Source organism: Ursus americanus, chromosome 1, assembly GCF_024610735.1.
Source record: "Ursus americanus isolate L20-20 chromosome 1, mUrsAme1.1.p, whole genome shotgun sequence".
NCBI classification, from domain to species: domain Eukaryota; kingdom Metazoa; phylum Chordata; class Mammalia; order Carnivora; family Ursidae; genus Ursus; species Ursus americanus.
The window spans coordinates 48,027,967-48,053,565 of record NC_142127.1 but is presented as its reverse complement, the minus strand read 5'-3'; the positions used below and the strand labels follow the sequence as shown (position 1 = coordinate 48,053,565).

Genomic DNA, 25,599 nt, shown 5'->3' with positions numbered 1-25,599 from the left:
TAAAACTAGGGAAATAATTCTGAATTTACCTTGTAGCTCACTTTTAATTAGGCAACTTTCCATCATGTATAATAGCACAGTGACCATAATATCCAGCAGCTGACATTCTTCTGTTACCTGTCTGGCTAGCTCTTCATTGCTGAACAACTGAACACTAATATGCACAATTCTGTTAGACATTGTGTCTGATTCATGACTTTTCTTCAGTGTTTTCATAATGAAAGCGTAATGTTGAACAAAAGTTTTTGTAAAAGCAACCTGTAAATTTTTTTTAAATAGGATAAAAAAACACATTAGTTTAACTTTGAGTTTTATAACACATTTTCCAATACATTATATTAACATTTTAAAGCTTTTATTAGCTTATGATGACATCCAAGATAATTTTAAATGTAATTTCAATGATGATGGTAGTTACGTTATTTTGTTTGGAACATTAGCAAAATACTTGAATGGTTAAAAAAATTTAATAGGCATTTTAAATTATTAAAGTTTTAAAACAATTACAAATACCATGATTTAAAAATACAAATTTTCACTTTGCTTACAAATATATCAATTAACTAATGTCAAAGTAGGTATCTTTGTTCTGTGCTATCCACTTTAACAACAAAATCTAAAGTCTCAGCTAAAAACCATACTAGAGGATTTAATATAACTAAAATCAAGAGAGTCAATGTGACTACTACAAAAGAAATGTCTTCTCCTATTTGACTGGAGCTGATTACTATCTGACTAAATAAATACTGTTTTTGTATAACATATACATTTCTTGTTTTCCTAAACGGGTATAAAGACACAAAACAATGGCATTATTCATTTAAGTATAACTCCTAAAGAGGCTTTATTACCTAAACCATAAGAAGAAATACAGCCAAAAAAAAAAAAAAGGAGGAAGAATAACAACAGCATAATTTATTTTCTTTTCATACACTAGGCTTTGTCACTTTGCCATAGACACGTGGTGGTCGTTGGTGAGGGTCCAGACCCTCTGGGACTAGAGCCCTCACCTACCTACATGTGTATATAGGTCAGTAACTGTTCTGTCTTTAACAGCTCTGGCCAGCAACAACTAACCCTATGATTTTCTCAAACCTAACCCCAAAATCCATTTTTTTTAAAATAATCTCTACACCTAACAAGGGTCTTGAACTCATGACCCCGAGATTGAGAGTAGCATGCTTTACCAATTGAACCAGCCAGACACCCCTGTAACCCCACAATCCAAATTCAGCTGCCCCCTTAAACATTCTCATAGCACCTTGTACCTCTCCTTTGGAGAACCTACCACAATTTAATTGACTACATATTTACTTGTGCAATTATGTTTTTGTTTGTCCCCAGCATTCTCTGTGGACCAAGTTCCATGCAGACAGACTACCCTTAGGAATACTGCTTTGTAAAGCTGCTCTGCCTTAGATCTATGATTCTGTCCTTTTTGTGCAAACCCTGTTTTGACAACAAAAGAAGCTAATGCTTTTTATTCGTATTATCTCAGTCCTCAAAGCTACAATAAAATAAGGCAGAGCTTAAAAACAAACCAAAAAAATTTCATATGAAAAGGCAAAGAAAGGGGAGCAAAGTTCAGAAAGGAAGGGGAAAAAAACATAGATACCTTATACTCTTGATCTGGAAGCATGTTGAGTAAGAAAGTTACCATCTTCTGAGGGAATTCATACTTTATAGTCCAAAACAATAGTTCTTCTAGAAAACTTTTATGTTTCAAAACATCCATTATAGATTGATCTACATAAAAAAAAGAAAACTTATCACCTAATGGTTTTAAACCTTACTATAATTAATAACCCATTAACCTCAAATACTTGAGTGTATCTACAAGTTAAGGCTACCCTTTCAATAGTTCGATTATAATACTGACATCATCAATCCAGGTTTCTACAACCTCCATGGCTGTAGATAATATAATAATAAAATACTTAATCCTTATATTTTAATAGGAAGCAGTTACTAAAAAAATAAGTCTTAATTACTTGCCCTTAACATAAGCCATTTATCTAAAATTTCTACTAAGATTCAAAATAATTATCTTACAAGAACAATATTCATGGTACTTAATACTAGTGTTAATAGTAATAATAATTTTAAGCTAAAAACAAAATATTAAAGCCATAAAGCCCAAAGTTATTGAATCTTTTAATATTTAGTTTTTAGAGAAAAGGGGAGAAATTGTTATAGGATTCAATAACTTATTTCTTTAAAATTGTTCTTCAGAAATGAAATACTAATTTTGCTGTAGGAAATAATTACTAATGTATTGCTTACTCTAGTATATACAGAAGCGTTTGCTTTTTATCTGGTGAGAATATACCAGGAAAATTATAAAGGTTATACATGCTTACTTGCACTGGACTCAAGATGCCCTTCTTCATGCATAGGGGAAACAGAAAATGGATGCCCCTTTTAAATAAATATTCAAAGAGGGATAAAATTACTAAACGGCCAATTTCTAAGCTACTCCTTGAGGGCTACTTTGTCTCCTGCTAATCTCTGCATCCTTGCCACATTTACTCAACAGAAAGGTCTCAACAGGTAATATAATGAACTGAATATTTTTAATACTTCAGCTATTTCTTTGTCTCACTTTCTCCAGTGTTTTTCCCTGAAAAAGAACTACAAAATTCTGACTACTGATCTTTGTTGGAGCAAATGATCTTGGGCTTAGGATACTGCTCTGGATCATCAGGTCTATATAAGGACATTGAAGAGGATACAGCAAGGGTCAACTGTGAATGGATTGGTTCAGTGATGATGCTTACACAAGGACTAAGTTAGATGAGGGATTTAAAAAAAATAATATCACATACACCAAAATACTCACATATAGCCGTAACTACATTACAGTTCGAGGTGTCTTGCAGAGTAACCTTGAAGCATTTTTTCAATTAACCTTACCTCAGTCTTACAGTTCTCCTATTATTGAGTAATGTGGTCACACCACATCTCCTCAGGTCATGGGTCTAAAAATGGAACAATGGGACACCTGGGTGCCTCAGTCGGTTAAGCATCTGACTCTTGATTTCGACTCAGGTCATGATGTCAGGGTTCTGAGATTTAGCCCTACATTGGGCTCTGAGCTCAGCACAGAGTCTGCTTGTCCCTCTCCCTCTGCTCCTTCCCCTGCTTGCACTCTCTCTCTAAAATAAATAAAATCTTTTTAAAAAAATGTAACAATAAGCTCAATAAGTATGCCATCTCTCTCTTGATTCTTCTATAAAACATTCTGATTTTAACAGGCTTGAATCAGTACTTATTAGACATAACCTTAACCCAATTTTTCTGTTAATAATTAATAACCCATTATTTTCAGAATAATAATTTCATTATTCTGGAGACATTACGATTTTAACTACAAAAGGCAAAAGTTATATCCCAATTCCCCAACTCCCTTTCAGTGTCCCTTTAGTATAAGCAATATGTAACAGCAATAAAAATATAAATACAATTATACTATATATCTCCTTATTGGAAACTACTTATTCTTTATTTTCTCTCAGAATTTCTACTTGTAAAACAGAAATCTCTTCCTCCTGAACTAGATAATTCCCAGGATATGACAATGATTTAAAAATAGAAACAAACCTGTCTTACAAAAAATGAGGTAAAATATATTCAAAGGCACATGCCGACAGATTCAAAGCCAAAAAGTAACAAAATTAGGGCCCAAGTGAATCAGATGATGAAACTATATTCTAATTTTGAATATAACCCAGAGCATATTGCTGATGTCAATTTAATTCTTACAATTCATTTAGCACTAATATGATTGAAAATTTTAGACTACCAAAAAAATAAATAAAATCCTCACAGACAAGTGTTTCTAAAAATATTTACAAAGCTACAAAAAACTTGTAGTATTAACCTTAGAATTTAGTTATGACTCTGAAAGTCTGTATTTGCCAAATGAAAGCCTAAAGCTACCATAATTATTATATGTCATATATTGAAAAAGATATATTCACTTTTTTTTAAATAAATAAAACAATCCAAATGAACCAGGAAAGCTATGGCTTCTACTAAAATAACTGCAATTGTGTACAATCCGTTTTTTCATCTTCAGACAACAAAGAAAACCCCCACAATATCTTCACTGCTATCGTCCTTAAAATAGGTGATTTCAGTTTCCCCAAGATATTTAAAATATGTGTGATGTGCTTTGTGTGTCATGTTATGGAAATGTGGTTGAAATGCTTCCATCAGTTATGTATAGCTACATATTTACCTTTAAAATCTGGATTAAATGGTCATGATTATTACAATGCCTAAACAACCTTAAGCCAAACTGTAAAAAGAGATTTTTGAGCAATCAGTATGTGGTACAAATGCGTGAGCAACGTAAAGATTTTCATCAGACGGCAGAGTCCAGGCTCCCTAACTCAGCTCAATAATCTCGGCCATGTTAGCTGAAGTCCTCTAGGCTTCAGTTTCTTCATCCTTAAAATTCAGGTTTTGAGAACAGTGAATGTAGCACAGTGCCTCAATTTCTTGCCTATCATCTATTTTATTCTCACCTCACTTTCAAACCACTGAACCAAATTCTTACAAAAACTAAACCAATCCCTGGACTTCTGATATCTTCAAAAGCCAACTATCACTTTTTGAAAACAGGGGTTCTATCTAATTCAAAAAGCCATTTCTTCCATGCACATACTTAAAGCAAAAATGATGTCTTAAATCTCTGTACCACTTCTCACCAGTGGAGGAAGGAAGAGAAGATAATTAATCCAATCTCACATATGAAAAAAATCAGGTATAAAATAAGCTTCAACTTTAAGTCTCCATAAAAAGTATCTTCAGCCAAAGTTTGACCAGACTGAAGAAAACAATGACCTCTTACACCATAACAGGTATTTTTTTTTCTAGGCATCCCTAAAGCTGAAACTCAAGTATGTACCTAAGAGTCCACTTCAACTCAGATGTGTGTCAAGGACTCAGGTAAGCACATAGACAACTCTGGTAAGTCAAAGGCCAGGTCGCCATATGGGTTTCTAATTTCAGGCATCACAGGTTCTCCACTAGGTAAGGAAGAAGGAGAACATGTGTGCATGTGTGCATCCTGGACCACAGATCAAATTTCCTGCCCTTTGCTATTGTAGGGCCAAGGGCAAGCCACCCCAAGATGGGCTCCTTTGACATGAAGATTAGGAGGTTCCTCAAAAAATTAAACACAGAAATACCATGTAATCTAATAATTCCATTACTTGGTATTTACCCAAAGAAAACCAAAACACTAATTTGAAAAGATATATGTACCCCTGTGTTTACCGCAGCATTATTTAAAATGGCCAAGATATGGAAGTGTCCATCAATAGATGAATAGATAAGGAAAATGTGGTATACATACACAATGGAACATTAGGCAGCCATAAAAAAGGATGAGAATGTCATGCGACAACATGATGGACCTAGAGGATGTTATTCTAAGTAAAATAAGTCAGACTGAGAAAGACAAATACCATATGATTTCACTCACAAGCAAAATCTAAATACACATACACACACAGAAAAAGCAGAATCAGACCTAACGATACACAGAATAAACTGATGGCTGCCAGAACAGAACAGGTGGGGAGATGAGCAAAATGGGTGAAGGAGATACGGAGATACTGGCCTCCAGTTATGGAATGAGTAAGTCGCAGGAATAAAAAGCAGACCATATGGAATACAGTCAATGATACCATAGTGATGTAACAGGACAAATGGTAGCCACACTTGTGGTGAACATATCATAACGCACAAATCTGTCAAATCACTGAGTTGTATACTTGAAACTAATGTAACATTGTGTGTCAACTCTACTCAAACAAACAAAAGCAATCGAAATCCAGCAGATTCAGGAAAAGCTCTTTACCTTCTCCCTCAACAACCTAGAAAGAATTTAGATAGAGGACCTGCTCCAGGAAGAGAGCTACCATCATAGATAACTACATTATGATATAAACCAAGTATGGTAGACAGGGAGGAACCTAGCAAGACCTGTGTCCCATTGTTTCTAAGAGGCCCAGCAAACATGTATTTATCAAATATTACTCTTTTTCATCTTCCTGTGAATTGCATGTCTTCCCTTTAAAGTCTCCGATCCTTACCCATTCCTGCCTAGTTCAGAATGACCTATATTCTTTATTTTGCCTGTTTTTGGAATTTCCATGTGTCTGTAAATTCCCCATATGTACAGTATTAAATTTGATTTTCTCCTGTTAATCTGTTTAATGTCATCTTAGTCTGGCTAGAAGGATCTTGGGGGGTCCCCAACACTAGGAGACCCAAGTTAAATGCAGCAGCGTAAGAAACTCAGAACAGACTTACAAAGTGAGCCTCACCTGAAACTACCTGCTTGCTCCACCCTTCCAAGCAGTTGTAGATATTCCACAAGATACACTCAGCACCAGAAATAATCATCTTCTTTTCAGCAAAATAATAATTTAGCCTCTGGAGACTCTCTAACCCAGGATACAGACCATGTTAAGATCTAGAACTCCATGGCAAAAATCCAGAGCAAAGGCTGTCAACTAGTAACAAATACTCTAGAAAAGCTTTTAGTAAGGGTCAAGAAAACAGTGATTAATAGCTTAAGCTCTGGGATTTGAATTAAGGATCTACTTCTCATTAGCTGTGATCGCTAATATGCCTCCATTTCCTCATGCATAAAATAGTAGTAGTAATAATAATAATTACTGCTTTATATGGTGACTTTAAGAATTAAATAAAACAACATATGTGAAGTGCACGGCACTATGTCTAGCATATACAAAAAGATTAGTAAATATTACTCATTATTATCACTAATCTATTCCCTCACTACAGACGTACCTACTTCCTTCTTTGAGCAAACATGTATTGAGCCCTTACTGAACCCTTAATAAGTGCCATTCATTTTTATTCTCTCCCTTCTCCCACTTCTCTCTCTCACCATCTCTCCCATACGTATGCTTTTTCACTCTAGAAATTGCACACCTCAGATCATAAAAAGATGTAAATCAAACTAAAACTTTACACCAAAAACACTGGATCCAAATCAAAGAATCAATGAAAAGATTTACTTTTTTACGGCTCAAATATAATAATGCATATCTTATGAAAACAAAATAAACAAAATTCCAATAGTAAGGGTTTCATTTGCTTTTAAGGTCCCCCACAATCATTCCCTAACAATACTTTCTCCATCAGTAGGCAAATCTAAGAACATAATTCTCCCTTCAAAATGGCTAGCCTATCAAGTGTTCTTAATGATCAAACATTTTTAGCTTTTTTTTAACTTTTTATTTAAATTCCAGTTAGTTAACACACAGTGTCACATTAGCTTCATGTGGACAATATAGTGATTCAACAATTCCATACAAAACCCGGTGCTCATCACAAGTGCACTCCTTAATCCCCATCACCTGTTTAACCCATCCCCCACCCCCCTCCCCTCTGGTAACTATCAGTTTGTGTCTACAGTTAATCTGTTTCTTGGTTTTCATTTTTAGCTTTTTATACAAGGAAAAAATTAAATATAAATACCTTTGGTGCTACCGCTTAGTTTGACCCTCTTTCTCTTGCCCAGACCTTGACTCCCATCCTGATCCTCCTGGAGGAAAACAAAATTAGCATCATATACAGTCCTATTCATGAATTTATACATTTTACATAAATATAAATATGCTTATAAATTATGTTAAATACATAACACAGGCATGCTTACATAGTATTAATGAACACATTTCACTTTTATGTATATACTGTAATAAAAAATATTTTTAATTTTAAAATTAGCATTGTAATTAAAATATATAATGAAATCCTCAGTATTAAAATACAAGTTGTCTTAAATTTAACCTGTGCTTTTAATGGAAGACTTGTAAAACCCAAAAATACTAAAATAAAAAATTTCCTATTAAAAAAAATTTCCTAACTTTATAAATCAATGCACAAAGAAGATAAAGGGGAGGGAAGCAGATTTGCATAGGAAGAAAGGAAAGCAAGTGAAGAAGGCTAAAATAATAAATAGAGAAAAGGCGTTGAAGGATCTAAGAGAAAAAATAAGTTCAAGAAATCAAATTCTGAAAAACAAGCACAGCACATTAAAAGCTAGAGTTGACAGTTAAAAAAATAATAACAAATTTTAAAACACTTAGGAAAAAAATCCAAGAAGGAAATACAGGCATTTCTGTTTATATGATATATTCATTCCTAAAAAAAGCTCACAGTAAAAATAACAAAGCTTATGGGGAAAAAAAGATGAGGGACAAACCACTCACAACCTACTCAAGCGTGTAACCAGAGAAGTAACAAACGCAATAATCGATACCTGGGGATATCATCTGGATGCCTAGACAAACATCTTGGAGTGGTCTGAGGCTGTCTCAGGGGATGTTAACACAGCAACACAACAACAGGAGGGGAACCTAGCCAGCTAAGAGAGCACAGAGGGAAAAGGAACACAGGAAGCAGAACCCTGCCCCTAGTGCAACCAATGTAAAGCTAGAGGTGTGCCTCTTGGGGAGGGAGCCCTGGATACAAGTACTCATGTCTAATTTTCCTTAAATGTTGCTGAATAGGTTCCTGCTGCCTTCACAGCAGAATTCAGGTTTTTTCCCCTCCAGCTAAAGGATATGATTCTACCCCCCATTCTCCTAACTCTCCTGAACTAGGAAAGACTGCATAAGAATCCCAAACCTCCATATTATACTGACATCTTTTTCCTATTTTCCAAACATATATGAGCCAAATGATATTATAAAGACATGTGTGGTAGTATTTTGTATACAGTCTAAATTGTACTAACAACGGTGCGTGTTGGTGGTGGCAGTTAGAACTGTGGTACAAATTCCCAGATACTTTCTCAATTACAGCCCACCAAATCTCCAAAGCAGAAAAATAGCCTTGGTTTCATGTTGCTGTTTTATCTATTTGTATGGCTTCCTTGGCCTATACACCATATAGCCTTAACTTCAGGTTTCTAGCAAACCTAGCTAGCGTCCATCCTCAGGGCTGGGGTTTTCCAAAGATACCATTTAGCTCAGTCAATCAGCATTTACTCAGCACGTCCATACGCCCTCCTGTGAATCCCCACCTTTGACAGTCGTCTCTGACCATCTACACCTGGCAGCAGTACTGACTGTCAAACTATACTCTCCTCCTCCTCTTCTACCACCCTCACTTTCTCTCGGAGTAATTTGCAAAAACAAAATTTGGAGCCTTAAAAGACAAAAAACAGACCCAAGAATATAAAATCATGACACAGGGCCCAGAGGGTTCTAAAGTGTGAGATCTAGCTAACAGCCATTTGTGAAACTGTTCTCCCAATCTTGAGAGAAAAGACAAATTTGGAAAAAAAAAAAAAAATTTTATAACCCAGGCTAGGATTACTTCATAATTTCAAATATAAACTTTCTATAAAAAGAGTATCCTTGATCAAGCAATGGTCATGGCATAACAAAGTTCTATAAATTTCCCAACCATACAGTCTAAAAAACAAGTAAAATTAACTAAGAAAAGAAGAGAAAAGCCATTCCAAGAAAACACAGCATAAACAAAAGCATAATGACAAAAGTCTGGAAACAGACCAGTGAGCTGGGTTTCACATCATGGTAGATTATCAAATATAACTAGGAAGGGAGATTAAAGGAAGGATGGGAAAATGCATACTCTTGTAATTTTTCTGAATGGCAATTTGTCAATACACACGTCAAAAGCCTTTAGGTATATTTATCATTGTAACAGAAATTTTAGTTATAGGAATTTATCCTAAAAAAATAGACAAGTGAATAAGGACTATATGTATAACTATTTATCACAATGTTATTTATAGTAGCAAAAGAAGAGAATCTTTGGCTTCCAACAGCAGGGGATTAGGTAAGTAAATTATAGCACACCTGTACTCTAAGGAAAACAATGCTGAGCTCTATTTTCATTGTGACCAGATAGTTCTTCAAAAACCACTATTAAACATGAAAAAAAGGCATGCTATATAGAATAGCATCTAGAGTATGAAACCATTCAAGTATTGATAATATACACATATAAAAACTGTTAAAATATATTCCTTATAATATTCAAAACTGTCATTAGTGAGAAAAGCAGGTTATAGAATAGCATGTATAGCATGAAACCATGAAACCATTAAAATATATTACATATAAATCTGTTAGAATACAGATAGCCACCTCTAAGTAATACAGTAATACATAATTTTATATTTTTGTTAACATTTTCTATTTATTCAACAATGAATATGGATTATACCTTTAAGTTAATAAATTTTAAATATGGTTCTGATTTCCATCCTGTCACAATCTGCTCAGGATAACTGATTACTATGTTATCTATTACAAGTCCCATATTTTTATCTTAAGAAAAAACAATACTTTTAAACAGGAAGAACTCCCAGTGTGGTAATTTCAGGATTAAGGAAAATGAAAATACAGTTATCATGACCACAATACCACACCCAACCCCAAAACCGTGACAGTAAGTTTTAGTTCTTCCCTATTTATCCATGAAGAAGCAGTATGGGAGAAAACCACAGCCCAATGGACAAGGAAGGGAAAAAAATAAAGTACAACCTCAATCCAGACAGCATTTGTGCATTTGTATAGCCTGGAGAAACACTTTCGAAATCTTTTTTTTTTTTTTTTAAGATTTTATTTATTTATTCGACAGTGATAGAGACAGCCAGCGAGAGAGGGAACACAAGCAGGGGGAGTGGGAGAGGAAGAAGCAGGCTCATAGCGGAGGAGCCTGATGTGGGGCTCGATCCCATAACGCCGGGATCACGCCCTGAGCCGAAGGCAGACGCTTAACCGCTATGCCACCCAGGCGCCCCAACACTTTCGAAATCTTAACTAATCTCTGGGCACATTGCCACATGTGTTCAGGTACAAAATATATATAAATGTCCAAAATGAGATAAGACCCCAAAAACCCAGATTCAAACTCCCAGCCTGCAAAATTTACAGATGGTTTCTCAACCAAATTAACTTTTCTTATTTTCTTTGATGACTTTACTAGACAGATGAAAAAAATGTGAGCTCCATAAAAAGAAGTCAGGTAAACTCACAGATGGTTAAAATAATACTCAAAGGCTGTTAATACAGAATATACAAAGCTAAAAGGAATATTTAACATATCAGATTATAAAAATAAAATCCAAAGAAGATCTTGAAGACTAGAACAATAAAATGAAACAAAGATTTAAGTAAGTCACTATAATCTGAGATTATTTACTTTAAATCAACTTTACAAGTACAAAGCAGAGAGGGACCTCTAGCTTGCCAACTGTCCAGTGCTGGTGGGGCGGGAGGGTCAAAACCTAGGCATTTCATTTTTGACCACTGGGTTCCTGCCAATGGTCTAGCATAGATGCTAAAAGGCTAACAAAAATATTGGACCTTAACAAACAGTATGCTTATCAAAAGATAGCCCATGAATCAAATCACACACTTAAAAGGGAGTGAATAGATGAAAAAGGCATGTACAGCAGCAAATAGTAAAGAACTAAAGCTAAGTATTTAACGAGGTATCTTAAGAAAGTAAAAATAAAAATCTTTCGGGGGCACCTGGGTGGCTCAGTCAGTTAAGCATCTGCCTTCGGCTCAGTCATGATCTCGGGGTCCTGGGATCAGCCCCGAATAGGGCTCCCTGCTCAGTGGGGAGCCTGCTTCTCCCTCTGGTCTGCCCCTCCCCGCTGTGCATGCACACACTCTCTCTCTCTCAAATAAATAAATCTTTTTAAAAAATTCTTTCTAAAGGAAAAAATAAGAAATGCATGAAAATTACAATATTTAAACACAGTATGGAGAACATCCTAACACTTAGAGGTATCAAACAAAAGAACAAGTTGCCTGAGAAATTAGGTAAATTCCCTATCATTGGAACTGTTTATGAAAAGGCTTACCAACTGTCAGGAATGTTGTAAAATCAATTCCTGCACTGGAAAAGCAATACATTAGACATTTCTAAAGCCCTCCCACCAAAAGTTTCTATGATTCCCTACCCCACTCTTAACCATTAATGTAATTTATGATTAGAATTAAACCTACCTCCAAAAATAAAACTAATTTTTTCTTTTACCTATTAATTTATGAAAAGCAACCCTCTTTCAATGTCAATGATCCTGCTTTTGCTGCATTTTGATAAATTAATTTTAATTGTTCATCTGGATTCTGTCTTGAATAAAGGCAAGAGTACTGAAAGCATATTTACATAGTAACTTACTTTAAGTATTTGTCAATTACCTTAAAGTATGCAGAAAAAAAAGACTAGAAGTAAACAAGCAAAATCAATAAACAATGATTATCTCTGGATTGTACAGCTGAAGGTAAATGTTTTCTTTTTTTTTTTCTATTTTTTAATTTTTGCACAATGGACATCCATACTTTTACAGTTTCACAGAGGAAAAAGTGTCTTAAACGTCTTCATTTGTATTAACAGCTAAGTACATAAACGTCACAGAAACTAATGATCTGGTCACTGCACACAGATAAATGGACACTGCTATGGTAGTGGCCACAGTGAATATAATCTTAAAAAGTTATCTTGATTTAAAAGATCCTATTTTCTCTGACAAACTCTCTAATTAGACCCATGTACATATAATACTAGAGATAATTTTCTTTTAAACTGAATTATCTGATGGTTATAAATAAATCTAAACAAAAAATTAATATAAATGTAAACTTAAAAATACTTCATAAAGTTAAATGTGCATATTTTCTTTTCTGTTCTATACAACACAAACAACATTTTCTACTCCTATTTCATATGAGCTATACAAAAAAAGAATAAGAAGTAGTAGTATCAAGAATGTCATGTGTATAAATAGCACTGCTGAGTACATAATGTTCTAGGAACCGCAGGGACAAATTTCTGACACAACTTGTATGAATAAAATTAAGTAGACTGCAATATGTACCCTCATTCAATAAAACTCTTCCCAAATAGAAATCTTCCTGCTATTATAGTTTCAAATCTGTTTCTTCGTTTTTAAAACAAAGTGGTAAGAGCAGATTACCTCTAGGGTCTCTCCAAGTCTAAATTCTTTCAACATTTTTTAACTGTTACAATCACTTCTCTATAGTAGTAATTAAGATGTCACTGTCCCCTTCTCATCCTGTCTTTTTATATAAATTGTTAAAATTACAAGAATGAAATCATGAAAACAGTTTGCTCAATAATCCCATGGTCCTGGAGGGTAAGGTTGTAGAAACTCCAAGCTTGAAACATATCCAGGTCTTCATTAAATTTCAAATATAAATACTAAAAGCAAATATACCATTTTGCCTATAGTTGTAGGGAAAAAAATCAATGTAGCTTTAAAAGCTTTACTGAAGTTTAAATGGCATAAATAGGTATTTGTTCAAGAACATGTGTATCTAGGTACTCTTCTGTCATACTCTATCTTATACCTGCATCAACTTTCTCCTTTACAGAGTTAAAAAGAGTCCTCTACAGAGTGAAAAACAGTTCACAAAGGTAAAGATCAACTGTAAAAAAAAATATCTTGCAATCTTAAATGTAAGCTTTCATTTTCTTGATCTATAATAGTAACTACTACACTTTAGAAAAACTCTAATTTTAATTAAAACCCTACAACAGCCATTTCTGATTGCAGTGTTATTTCGTTGTCATGTGACAGTTTTCCCAACAAAAAAATATCACTGAATAGATGGAAAAATCTATAATCAATTGTTGGTATGTTAGTTACGTATAATCACTAGTCATTATTTTGGATAGCAAGTGAATCCAGGGAAAACAATGGCAAAGTCACATCTTGGTTATGGAAGTTTTGAAATGTGTTGACAAATTCTTTGACACTCCTCCTTCTAGAGGTGGGATCTATGTCCCCTCTGAATCTGAGCCCACCCTGACAACTCCCAACTAATAAAATGCAGTTGGAAGCAACACTATGTAACTTCCAAGGCCAGCTCAGAAAAGGGCTTCTGCTCTCCATTGCTCAATCTGGGAGAAGCCAGTAATGATGGAACAACTTGAGACCACCACTCTGGAGAAGCCACCTGTAGGCACTCTGGCCAAAAGCCAGCTGAGCTCCCTGTGGACAGTAAGCAATCAACAACCTGTCTTGTCGGTAAGCTACCTTAGCTCTCCACTTCAGCTGAGACTTAGAGGACTGCAATGGCAGCCAACAACTAATTAGAACTGCATGAGGGAACCCAAGTGAGAAATGCCCAGCTGCGGGTCCCAAATTCCTGAGTCATAAAGTTGTGAGAAAAAAAAGGTAATTTTAGGCCACAAAGTTTAGGACAAATGTGTTGCACAGCAATAGTGATAAAACAGTAGTTTATCCACTTTACAGAAAGAACTCTAAAACCAACTAGAAAAGGGACCTAGTGTCCACTTCCAACTCTACCATAAACTAGTAAATGAAATTCGTTAGCTTGAGTGAACCTGTTATTTCCATGGAATTCAGCTTCTTCATCTGCAAGTTAGGCAAAATGAACTTCAAGGTCTCTTTTAGCTCTAGCATTAGTAATTTTTATAACCTTCAAATTGCTTCCTCCTGATTCTCATTTTTGTTTTTGTTGTATTATATGATTCTTCTATTTCTAACTCAAGATTTGAAAATGTGTTCAGAACCAAAAAGCAAGGGTGCCTGGGTGGCTTAGTCCGTTAGGCATCTGCCTTCGGCTCAGGTCATGATCCCAGGGTCCTGGGATGGAGCCCAGCCTCAGGCTCCCTGCTCAGCGGAGAGCCTGCTTCTCCCTCTCCCTCTGGTCCTCCCCCCAACCACCCCACCACCCCACCCCTGCCCATGAGGGCGCGTGCTCGCACGCTATCTCAAATAAATAAATAAAATCTTAAAAAAGAAAAAGGACCAAAAAGCAAAGACCTTGTGGTACACAAATCAATAAAACATAAGTGAATATATTTTTATATAAAAAATTATGATCACATCGAGTCCCACATCAGGCTCCTTGCTCAGTGGGGAGCCTGCTTCTTCCTCTGCCTGCCGCTCCCTTGCTTGTGCACTTGCGCTCTCTCTCTCTCTCTCTGACAAATAAATAAAATCTTTAAAAAACATATATGTATGATCACACTCTTAAAATAGAAAATTTTCTGACTTTATCTCTAAAACCCTCTATGACTGGCCCTAGGTAATGGTCTTATTTTTATACTTTTCCATACTTTTCATTTTAAATATGTGTGTGATTTTATAATCAGAAAGAAATACAATCTATTAGAATTTAAGATATGCATACTCTGTGACCTAGCAATTCCACCTCTTAGAGAACTACTTGCACATCTGCACAAAAAGAAATGTAAGCACTGTATCTTATCAATAAAAAACTACAAATTAAGGAAATGATTGGATAAACTGTAGTTTACTTCATATTTCAGAATACTATATAGCAAATGGAAAGAAAAGAGTACTGACAAAGATGAATCCGCACAGTACATTATGGAGTAAATAAAAGGACACAAAATGGCATAACATTTTTATTTATTCACAAACACACACACAATACATTTCTATAAACACATAGTTATTTAACTCCACAGAAGAGGGTCTGTCAAGGACATCCAAACTATTAACTGTAGTTACCCAGAGAAGAGCTGGTATTAGGAAGGGTAGAAGGGGACTTTTATTTTATCTGAATTGCCTGGGAAAACAACTACAATGTATTTGTGCATTACTTAGGTAATATTTCAATTAAATTTTTAAAAATGAACTTCATTGTTTTAAAACATGTTTTAGTAAACTATTTCCTCTGGAAAGATGAGTAGCAATGTGTATAACATGACCCACAATTGCTCAAAAATTCAAATATTTGAATCACTCCTCACATTAAGTACTAGGACAAAAACATTTATCAAGAGTCTAATCTGTGTCTAATCTGTGGTAGGTACTTTATATGTTATCCCATTTAATCCTGACAGAATTCTCATCATTTTTCCAAGAGAAAATGGATGTTCAGAAGTTAAACAACCTGGCAAAAAACAAAGCAATACTATGAGACAAAATTCAAACTGAGATCTGCCTAACTCTAAAGCTCAAGTTTCTCTTAAAGAAAAACTAAAGTAGGGGTGCCTGGGTGGCTCAGTCAGTTAAGCATCTGCCTTCGGCTCAGGTGTCCTGGGATTGGGCCCCATGTCACACCCCATGTCGAGCCCCCTGCTCCGTGGGGAGCCTGCTTCTCCTTTTTCTTCTGCCCCCCTAACTCGTGATCTCTCTCTCACACTCTCTTGCTCTAAGTAAAATCTTAAAAAACAAAAACAAAAAAAACTAAAATAGATATCCCTTCAATCCACTTCTAAACAACTCTACTTCAAATTCTTAAGTTTTCAAATGCCCAAATGACCCCATTTTTATCCCAACTAGAAAACATAATATATAAACTATAAAAAGTACTTTTAAATAGATTAAATTTTTAATTATAAAATAGGATTTAAAAATTAAAGAGTCTAGGGGCACCTGGGTGGCAGAGTTGTTAAGCATCTGCCTTCGGCTCAGGGCAGGACCCCAGAGTCCTGGGATCGAGCCCCACATCAGGCTCCTCCCCTAGGAGCCTGCTTCTTCCTCTCCCACTCGCCCTGCTTGCGTTCCCTCTCTCGCTGGCTATCTCTATCTCTGTCAAATAAATAAATAAAATCTTTAAAAATAAATAAATAAATAAAAATAAAAATTAAAGAGTCTAAACTACTTTTAAATATTTAAGTTAAATATGTATCACATGTTCTAACAATAATTCTCAGCTACTCTCAAAAAATTATGTATTTTGAGGACAGATGAAGTATTTTGAACTTCTCACCATCAAGAAGTTTTTAAGATGATAGTCACACTGGGACATAATCATAATTAAGAAACAAATTATTATATAAAACATACACAAAAGATGCTGAAACAAAGAATCCAAGAGGAATGAACAGAAGGAACAGAAGAAAAAACCTAAGAAGGACAAATTAGAAGCAATGGTAATGAACAAAGAAAAGCCATATTTCAAATCCTCTGATATCCATACAGAAATTACTTCTCTCCCCAACACACACAAAAGGATTTCCTTCTAGGAGTGCTTGAGTGCTTCAGTCACTTAAGTGTCCAACTCTTAGTTTCAGCTCAGGTCATAAGCTCAGGGTCATGAGATCGAACCCCACATCAGGCTCTGCACTCAGCATGGTCTGCTCGAAATTCTCTCTCCCACTCCCTCTATCCCCTCCCCATCTGTACACTAAATAAATAAATAAAATCTTTTTTTTTTTTTTAACAGATTTCCTTCTAGCACCCTACCATAAAATCCATTGCAATTTAAAAGGTAATCTGGAGAGTTTACGTCAAGACAAAATGACTGTTAGTTCTTTCCTAGACAGAGGAGAAAGTATCTATGTTGCAGATCAGCTTTCTACATGCCCAGAAATCAGATTCAATTCATGAAAATAAAGTAGAATTGTTATCACAGCTATTAGATGCATAATGCTAGGTAAACTAAAATAATATGAAGGTTTTAACCTACCATATAAACAACCATAACAATAGATTTTTATTGTTCTAGATAACATCAAGATGTTTAGATTATCTTTAAAAAATGTCCTGTAACATCACTAAACCATTTCATTATGAAATCATTTTCTAAAGTTACCATTGACAATAGACACAAGGCTCCTTTCCTGTCTGGCTGTCTTTAAACAAGAATCTGCTCATGTACCCACTCGTACTCAATTTCTAAGTATTCCCAGATCTCACCTTTTGAGAGGCCACTCTGCCTCCCCACAAAATGCCCTTAAAGAAAGCAGAATAGGGGCTCCTGGGTGGCTCAATCAGTTAAGTGACCCACTCTTGATTTTGGCTCAGGTCATGATCTCAGGGTTGTGAGATCAAGCCCTGCATTGGGCTCTGCGCTGGGCATGGGGCCTGGGTAAGATTCATTCTTCCTCTCCCTCTACTCCCGTCCCCCCAGCTCACTCGCTCTTTCTCTCCCTCTCTGTCTTAAAAAAAAAAGAAATAATAAAGCAGAATAAGTTATTAAAAACCATGTGTCTAGGGATGCCTGGGTGACTCAGTCAGTTAAGCATTCAACTCTTGATTTCGGCTCAGGTCATGATCTCACGGTCATGAGATCAAGCCCCGGGTCAGGCTCAGTGCTTGGTGTGGAATCTGCTTGAGATTCTCTCTCTCCCTCCGCCCCTCCCCCTGCTCTCTCTCTCTCAAAATAAATACATAAAATCTTAAAAAAAAAATGTTTAGGGGCACCCAGGTGGCCCAGTTAAGTGTGCAGCTCTTGATTCTGGCTCAGGTCATGATCTCAGGGTCCTGGGATCAAGCCCCATATCAGGCTCCATACTCAGCGGGGAGTCTGCTTGAGGATTCTCTACCCCTCCCTAGCCCCCCCCCACTAATTCGTGTATGCTTGTACACGCGCACTCTCTCCCTCTCTAAAATAAATACATAAATCTTAAAAAAATAAAATAAAACCACAGGTCTATTTTATTTAATCCTTCCTTCTTTGACATATGAAGAATTAGTATTCTTACCTCCATCACTCCCCTCCCCTAGTTTCAAACTGGAATTAATACTATTTTAGTTGAAATAATGGATAATGTTTATACGTATTTTTTAAAGTCTGTTTTTTTTGAAAGTCTATTTTAAATACCACTAAGTTTTTCCCATTTGTCATTATAGCGACATTGTTTGTAACTCTTTGAAGTTAAAAAAAAAGCAAAAGTTTTAGCTAACCATTTACAGTATTTTTAAATGATTTTAAATAATTTAATTTTTTAAATGATTTTATTTTATATAACAGACACATATTTACTGTTTACAATATGCCAGGCACTACTGCTCTAAGTGCCTTCATATATGAACTCATTCAATCATCATAATAACCCCAGGCAATAATATTATTATTATTACTTCCATTTTACAGAAGAGGAAATTTAGGCATGGAGAAGTTAAGACACTTGCCCAAAATCACACTACTAATTGGTACAGGAGCCAGTTTCAAACTCAGGCACTCTAATTCCAGAGTCAAACTTGTAAACAGCATATGAAACTTCCTCTCCAATTTGTTGAAAACTCTTTAAAACTGTTTGTCCAAAAAGAGACTCCAGAAAATGTTGCATTTTGTGGGAGCTTTTTTAAAGGGGAAAAATACTACTAGGAAGTTTAAATTATAAGGCATTAAATCAATTACAAGATGTCAGTAACAGAAATCATATTTTCAAAAAAAGGATATTTTGCTTAGTTCATGTGATACTATCAAATCAAAATGGGTTTTCAAAGAAAAAAGCTACATTTAAAAAGTATGTCTAAAAGTGACACAATTTGGTTTTTAAATTTTTAATCATTAAATTTAACAAAAAAACATGAAATTTACATTTCATAAGCATCAAGATTATATACAAGTATTTGTAAACAAGCAATTCTCCCTTATAAATTGTACACTAATAAAATATAGAAGTGCTATAAAGGATTTATCAGAAATATTTAATAAACACTACTATTTGGTTAATAAATATTATAAAAGTTGAAATTTCAAACTGACAGTCTATTTCTTTTTTAAATTAGGTACAACATATAAGGTGTAATTTATTATGAGATTACAAAAGCAGTTACTCTTTATATTCTTTTAATACATTGTTCCAGACTTAGCTAAATTTTTCAAAACAATTTCATTGTATATATGACAATTTGGGTCAACTTGGGGATAGCTTCCTAGGAAAGATCTCTATCTTTTTCTATCTCCCATTTCTAATCTCTATCTCTTTCTATCTCCCATTTCTAAATTGTGAAGAAAGAGGTCAATTATAAAGAAGAAGTAAAAATCTGGTAACTGCAATCTTGGCTAAGTTATTCCATCCAGGCTTCAGTGTCCTTGTCTACAAAATGAGGAATTTAAACTAGACAATATCCACAAATCTGTATAGTTCTAAACCTTTTTAAATTCTATTTTCAAAAAGTTTTAACTCTCACCTCATCTGAAGAATCAAGTTGTCCAAATGTTCCTGCTGCACCTGCAAAACCTTTGGAAAGGAAAAAAAGTTTCTTTCATAACTGTTATATATTGCCTTACTTTTAAATTATTCTGAGACATAAACAAAAAGCCAAGTTTTATTACCTTAAGACAACTCATCCTAACAGATATCTTGGCAGAGTTCAACATTTATCTTTAACAAATTTGGGTCTAATAGATTTATACTTCAAAGGAAATCTCTAGTGAAAATCCAGATTTAATCATCACAAATGATGTTCCAGAAGGATCTCTTCCTTCTTAGTTTTAAACCATGGTTTATTAAAATACTGAGTTACTAAAATTTTGGGCTACTCCTAAATAGCAATGTTTTTCATGAGTTAGAAATAGAACCTTAATAAACTAACCAAATTCCATTTAAGAAAAATGCATTCTCTGCTTTGGCCAATCTGTTCTTTCTTGCTTCTACATTTTTACTACTTTCCTTAAAAAAAATGACACATTATTTAAAGTTCTTCAGTAATAAGTCAAGTTTGAGGGACTTTTTAATATAGAAAAGTTATCACTGTTCCAATTAAATAGACAAACCTTGAACTGCCAGAGTGCTAGTGCCAGCTGATGGCTCCTGTACACCATATACAAGTTTATCCTCAGGATAGGTAAGTCCAGAGCTCTTCAAAGCTATAAGGTACTTTTCATGACTTTTCTTTGCACAAGCATTTTCTCCAAGACCTAATATTTAAAACGAATTTAAAATCAGAAAAAATATTCCATTCAAAATATAAAATAAAGCAATCTCAGTATTTTTTATATTTATACACACACACACACACACACACACACACATATATATATAAAATAGCTAAATATTCTAATGGCAGGAGAACCCTAGAATGAATATAAAACAGTTTCAGACAATACTGCAGAGCATGTTTATAATGAATAATAAAATCTACTAGATAACTGAATATTTAAAATATGCCAGAGATTATATGCAAGTCACAAGAGATGCCAAGATTAATGAGGGTATGTTTTCTGCCTTCAAGGAACTTGAAAACTCATGGTAGAGAAAGGTAAATAATACGGTAAGTGACAACTGGGTAGCAGACTTACACCATTTGGTTTGACGATCTATGCTCTCATAATACTGTGCAGCTAGACTTACACAAAGCAAAATACTTAGGGAAGGCTTCCTGGACAAAATAATGCCTGAGTGGAATTTTCAAATATTATAACTGAGATTACTCTTAATTCCTGCTTTATCAAACTTTTCCATCATATTTAAAGAATTAAAAATATAATTTCTATAGAAATATCAGTAAAAACTAATTTATTCCAAAAAATATTGAAAAGCCTAGGTTCTAGAATTACACAGTCCTAGGGGCGCCTGGGTGGCGCAGTCATTAAGCGTCTGCCTTCGGTTCAGGGCGTGATCCCAGCGTTCTGGGATCAAGCCCCACATCAGGCTTCTCTGCTAGGAACCTGCTTCTTCCTCTCCCACTCCCCCTGCTTGTATTCCCTCTCTTGCTGGCTGTCTCTCTCTGTCAAATAAATAAATAAAATCTTTAAAAAAAAAAATTACACAATCCTAGAACTTTTGTTTTAGCACTGCAGCTTACTAATTATCACCAATTTTTGTTTTGTTTTTGAATATATTTATGGAGAATGGAATGATAGTAAAAGAAACTTTACCATTTATTATGAGAATTCTTTAAAAGTAAAAAATTATTCTGTCTGAAGGCCAAATTACCATGGCATTTGATACCTCCTAGGCAAATTACGTATCTTAAATTAAGGTTTCAAGCTCTCTGGTTATAAAAATAAGTGAACTTCTTTAATATTTGTTGAACTTTTCTGTATTTCCTCTCTTTGCTAGCCTAATAATTGCAAAAGAACAGTTTGTTTTTTAAATACCTGTCTCTCTGGGCTAGTTTAAAACAACGACGACAACACTCTAGCACTTACTAAACAGTAAGGAATTTATCCACCCTTCAATTCAAGTCCAATATTAAAAAGTTACACTTAGTTTAAAAAAAATTACACTTAGTTTATAAAGAACAAAGACCTTCTAAGCATCCTATATAAGAAACGGCTACATGTCTTCTGAATAATAAAAGCCAAGTATTTATCTCAATCATGATAGATGAAATTTGTAATACTTGTCAAATAACAAAATATGTTTTACCAACCCTCACAATAAGCCTAAGAAAAATGAATGTATAATAATTTTTTTAAGAGGAGAGGTAGGGGCAGAGGGAGAGAAAGAATCTTAAGCAGGTTGCACACTCAGCACAGAGCCCGACACAGGGCTCAATCTCACGACCCTGAGATCATAAACTGAGCCAAAATCAAGAGTTGGACACTTAACTGACTGAGCCACCCAGGCACCCCTATAATTACTATTTTTAAAAGTAAAGAAATGCAGGGGCAGCTGGGTGGCTCAGTCAGTTAAGCGTCTGCCTTTGGCTCCGGTCGTGATCCCACAGTACTGGGATCAAGCCCCGTATGGGGCTTCCTTCTCAGTGGGGAGCCTGTTTCTCCTTCTCCCTCTGCCCCTCTCCCCTTCCCCTGCTTATGCTCTCTCGCTATCTCTAATAAAATCTTTAAAAAAAAAAATTAAAGAAATGGAGGCTTAAAAACATGGCTAGCCAGTGAATAAGCAACAGTAGACTATAAAGTTTAAACTTCTGAACCAAAATTTAATGTGATTTCCATCACTAAAAGTCAACCAAGAATTTGTTGTTTTGTTTTTATTTCAAGAAATAATTTAAAAGAAATTGTAGAAATAAAGGAAGACAATACCATAAATCATTCCTAAGGTAAATATTCTTACAATGATTAAGAACAACTTGCTTTCTTTCACAACAGTTGAGTTTCTAAATAAGGTTTGAAGAAATAACAAACAGGCCACCAGGTATAATTTGACCTTTCTCCAGCTTTGTCACCAAAATTAAAACACAAGCTACCATCATCTTTATCCCAGGCTGCACTGAGTTTTTCTGTTCTTGTCCCTTCCAATTTATCTTTGGCAAAATAGCAAGTCATCTTTTTAAAACACATATCTGATCATGTCACTCTTAAAATATTTCCATGACTTTCCAATACATTCAGGATAAGATATAAAATATCACATGGCCCATGAGAGCCATGGATCTAGCCTAATGTGGTAACCTTATTTGTGCCACTAACACCCCACATTCATTTCATTTCAATACTACACCTTTTCTTAGTCCCTTTTTAAAAAGTAAGCTCATTCTCACCCATAAGTATTTCAACATGGAATCTAGGAGGTGTCTAATTGTGACTGATATTCTTTATATTTATCCTGCTTGGGGTTCATTAAGCATCTTACGTCTATAAGTCAATGTTTTTCATCCAATTTGGGGAATTTTAGTGATGATTTTTTCGAACGTTTCTTTTCTGCCACATTCATACTCTCTTGTCCTCCTGGGATTCTAATTACAGGCATGTTAGATCATCTGATTCTGTCTAACAGGTAACTAAGGCTCTGTTATATTTTCTCTGTTCTTTAGATTGAATAATCTATTTTTTTTAAAGATTTTACTTATTTATTTGAGAGAGAGAGAGACAGCAGAAGCAGGGTGAGGGGCAGAGGGAGAAGGAGACTCCCCGCTGAGCATGGAGCCCAATGCGGGACTCAATCCCAGGACTCTGGGAACATGACCTGAGCCGAAGGCAGACGCTTAACCAACTGAGCCACCCAGGTGCCCCCAGATTGAATAACCTATTATCTGTCTTCAAATTCATTAAGTCTTTCTTCTACCCTCTCCAATCCATTGCTAAGCCCATCCAGTAAATTTTTTCAATTTAATTATTGCATTCAATGCTAATTTTCAGTTCTAGAATTTCCTTTATTGTTTTTATTTCTTTGATAAGATTCTTTATCTCTTCACTCATTAACATCAATATTTACTTTTAATTATTTGAACAGATCTTCCTTTAATTTCTTGAACATATTTATAATAGTTGCTTTTTAAAATTTTTTTTTTTTAAGAAAGGAAGAGTGGGGGCTGGACAGAGGGAGAGGGAGAAAGAGAATCTTAAGCATGCTCCATGCCCAGCATGGAGCCCAACACGGGGATCAATAGCACAATCCTAAGATCGTGACCTGAGCCAAAATCAAGAGCCGGACGTTCAACCAACTGAGCTACCCAGGTGCCCCTATAATAGTTGCTTTAATGTCTTTATCTGCTAAATCCAACATCTGGCCCATTTCAAGGTCAATTTCTATTGCCAGCCCTATCTTGTGGTTATAGGGCATAATTTCTTATTTTCCTGCATGTTTAGTAGTTTTTATTGTATGCTGGACATTCTAATGACACATTATAGAAGATTCTGGATTCTATTATCTTCCTTTGAAGAGTATTAATTTTAATTCTAGAAGACAGTTCAATTAACAGCCCAATCAACTAAAAACTCACAAACGTTTGGTAAAGGTTTGTAAAGGGCAGGTCTATAGGGGCACCTGGGTGGCTCAGTTGGTTAGGCATCCAGCTCTTGATTTTGGCTCAGGTCATGATCTCAGGATTGTGGGATTGAGCCCCATGTCAGGCTCCACACTGGGCATGGAGTCTGCTTGGGATTCTGTCTCTCTCTCTCCCTCTGCCCTTCCCTCTTGCCTTATTCTCTCTCTCTATCCCCCCATCTCTAAAAATAAAAAATAAAAAAAATAAGGGCAGGTCTGTAGAAACCCTAAGGTTCTCAAAAGGCCCTCTAAATTGACAGGAATAAGCTCTAAACTCTGAATCAACTAGATGCCTGTGGTATTAACAAGTTTTCTCCAGTCTGGTTGGGCTGAAACTCCAATGTCTCTGAAAACTGCTTAACCTCTTATATCTATATTCTGCTTTTAACCCCATAGCAGTCACTCTCTAATAGGCCTGAGGCAGTCTCACCCTGTACATGTATATCTCAGTCTTTGGCCAAGCACTTTCAGGGGTCCCCCATACATCTGCCCACTACCTCTTGGTATTCTACCCCAAAGATTCCAGTTTCCAACTGTTGCAGCTGTCCTAAACTGTGATCTCTACCTCCTTAGCTCAGGTGGGCCACCACACTGCTTCAATGCCAGCTTGTTGCACTGCAGTCAGGATGTTATCCCTAGACAGAGATTCAGAGCAATTGTGGGGTTCATCTGATGCTTTTCTTTTCTCTCAAAGATTTATAGTTTTGTATTGCCTTCTGTCCAGTGCCTAGTAACAGCTGCCTCACATTTTTTCCAGCTTTATGTTGTTTATGACATATGGGCTAGCCCAGCAGTTAAAAGCAGAAGTCTTCTACCTTGAATATAACCCCATCCCATTGCCACCCAACTCCCCTTACCCTCTAGCTAAAGGACTTTCTTTTTTTATTATTATGTTCAGTTAGCCGCTGTATAGTACATTATTAGTCTTCAATGTAGTGTTCAATGATTCATTAGTTACATATAACACCCAGTGCTCATCACAGCATGTGCCCTCCTTAATACCCATCACCCTGTTATCCCATCCCACCAACCCCTTCCCCTCTGAAACCCTCAGTTTGTTTCCCTCAAGATGTTAAATGACTTTCTCCCAACCATTAGGTTTTACTTTAAATATCACTCCGTCAGTGAAGCTTCCCCCATCTTCCCCATCAGTGAAATCAAATCTCCCTTTTATAAATTCTTGCCCTACCC

General features: G+C 35.4%; 1 protein-coding gene across 7 annotated transcripts in view; it reads right to left on the bottom strand.

Moving 5' to 3' along the window:
• Positions 1 to 25,599, bottom strand: part of UBR3 (ubiquitin protein ligase E3 component n-recognin 3) — a 240,858-nt gene that overhangs the window by 167,088 nt on the left and 48,171 nt on the right. For all 7 annotated transcript variants that reach the window (XM_087861299.1, XM_045780091.2, XM_045780116.2 and 4 more), the window contains exons 4-8: positions 20,511 to 20,654; positions 19,925 to 19,974; positions 7,522 to 7,588; positions 1,616 to 1,746; positions 30 to 258 (exon numbers count right to left, since the gene is read on the bottom strand). In XM_087861299.1, the coding sequence (XP_087717425.1) occupies positions 30 to 258; positions 1,616 to 1,746; positions 7,522 to 7,588; positions 19,925 to 19,974; positions 20,511 to 20,654 (621 nt within the window). The remainder of the gene's footprint in view (positions 1 to 29; positions 259 to 1,615; positions 1,747 to 7,521; positions 7,589 to 19,924; positions 19,975 to 20,510; positions 20,655 to 25,599) is intronic.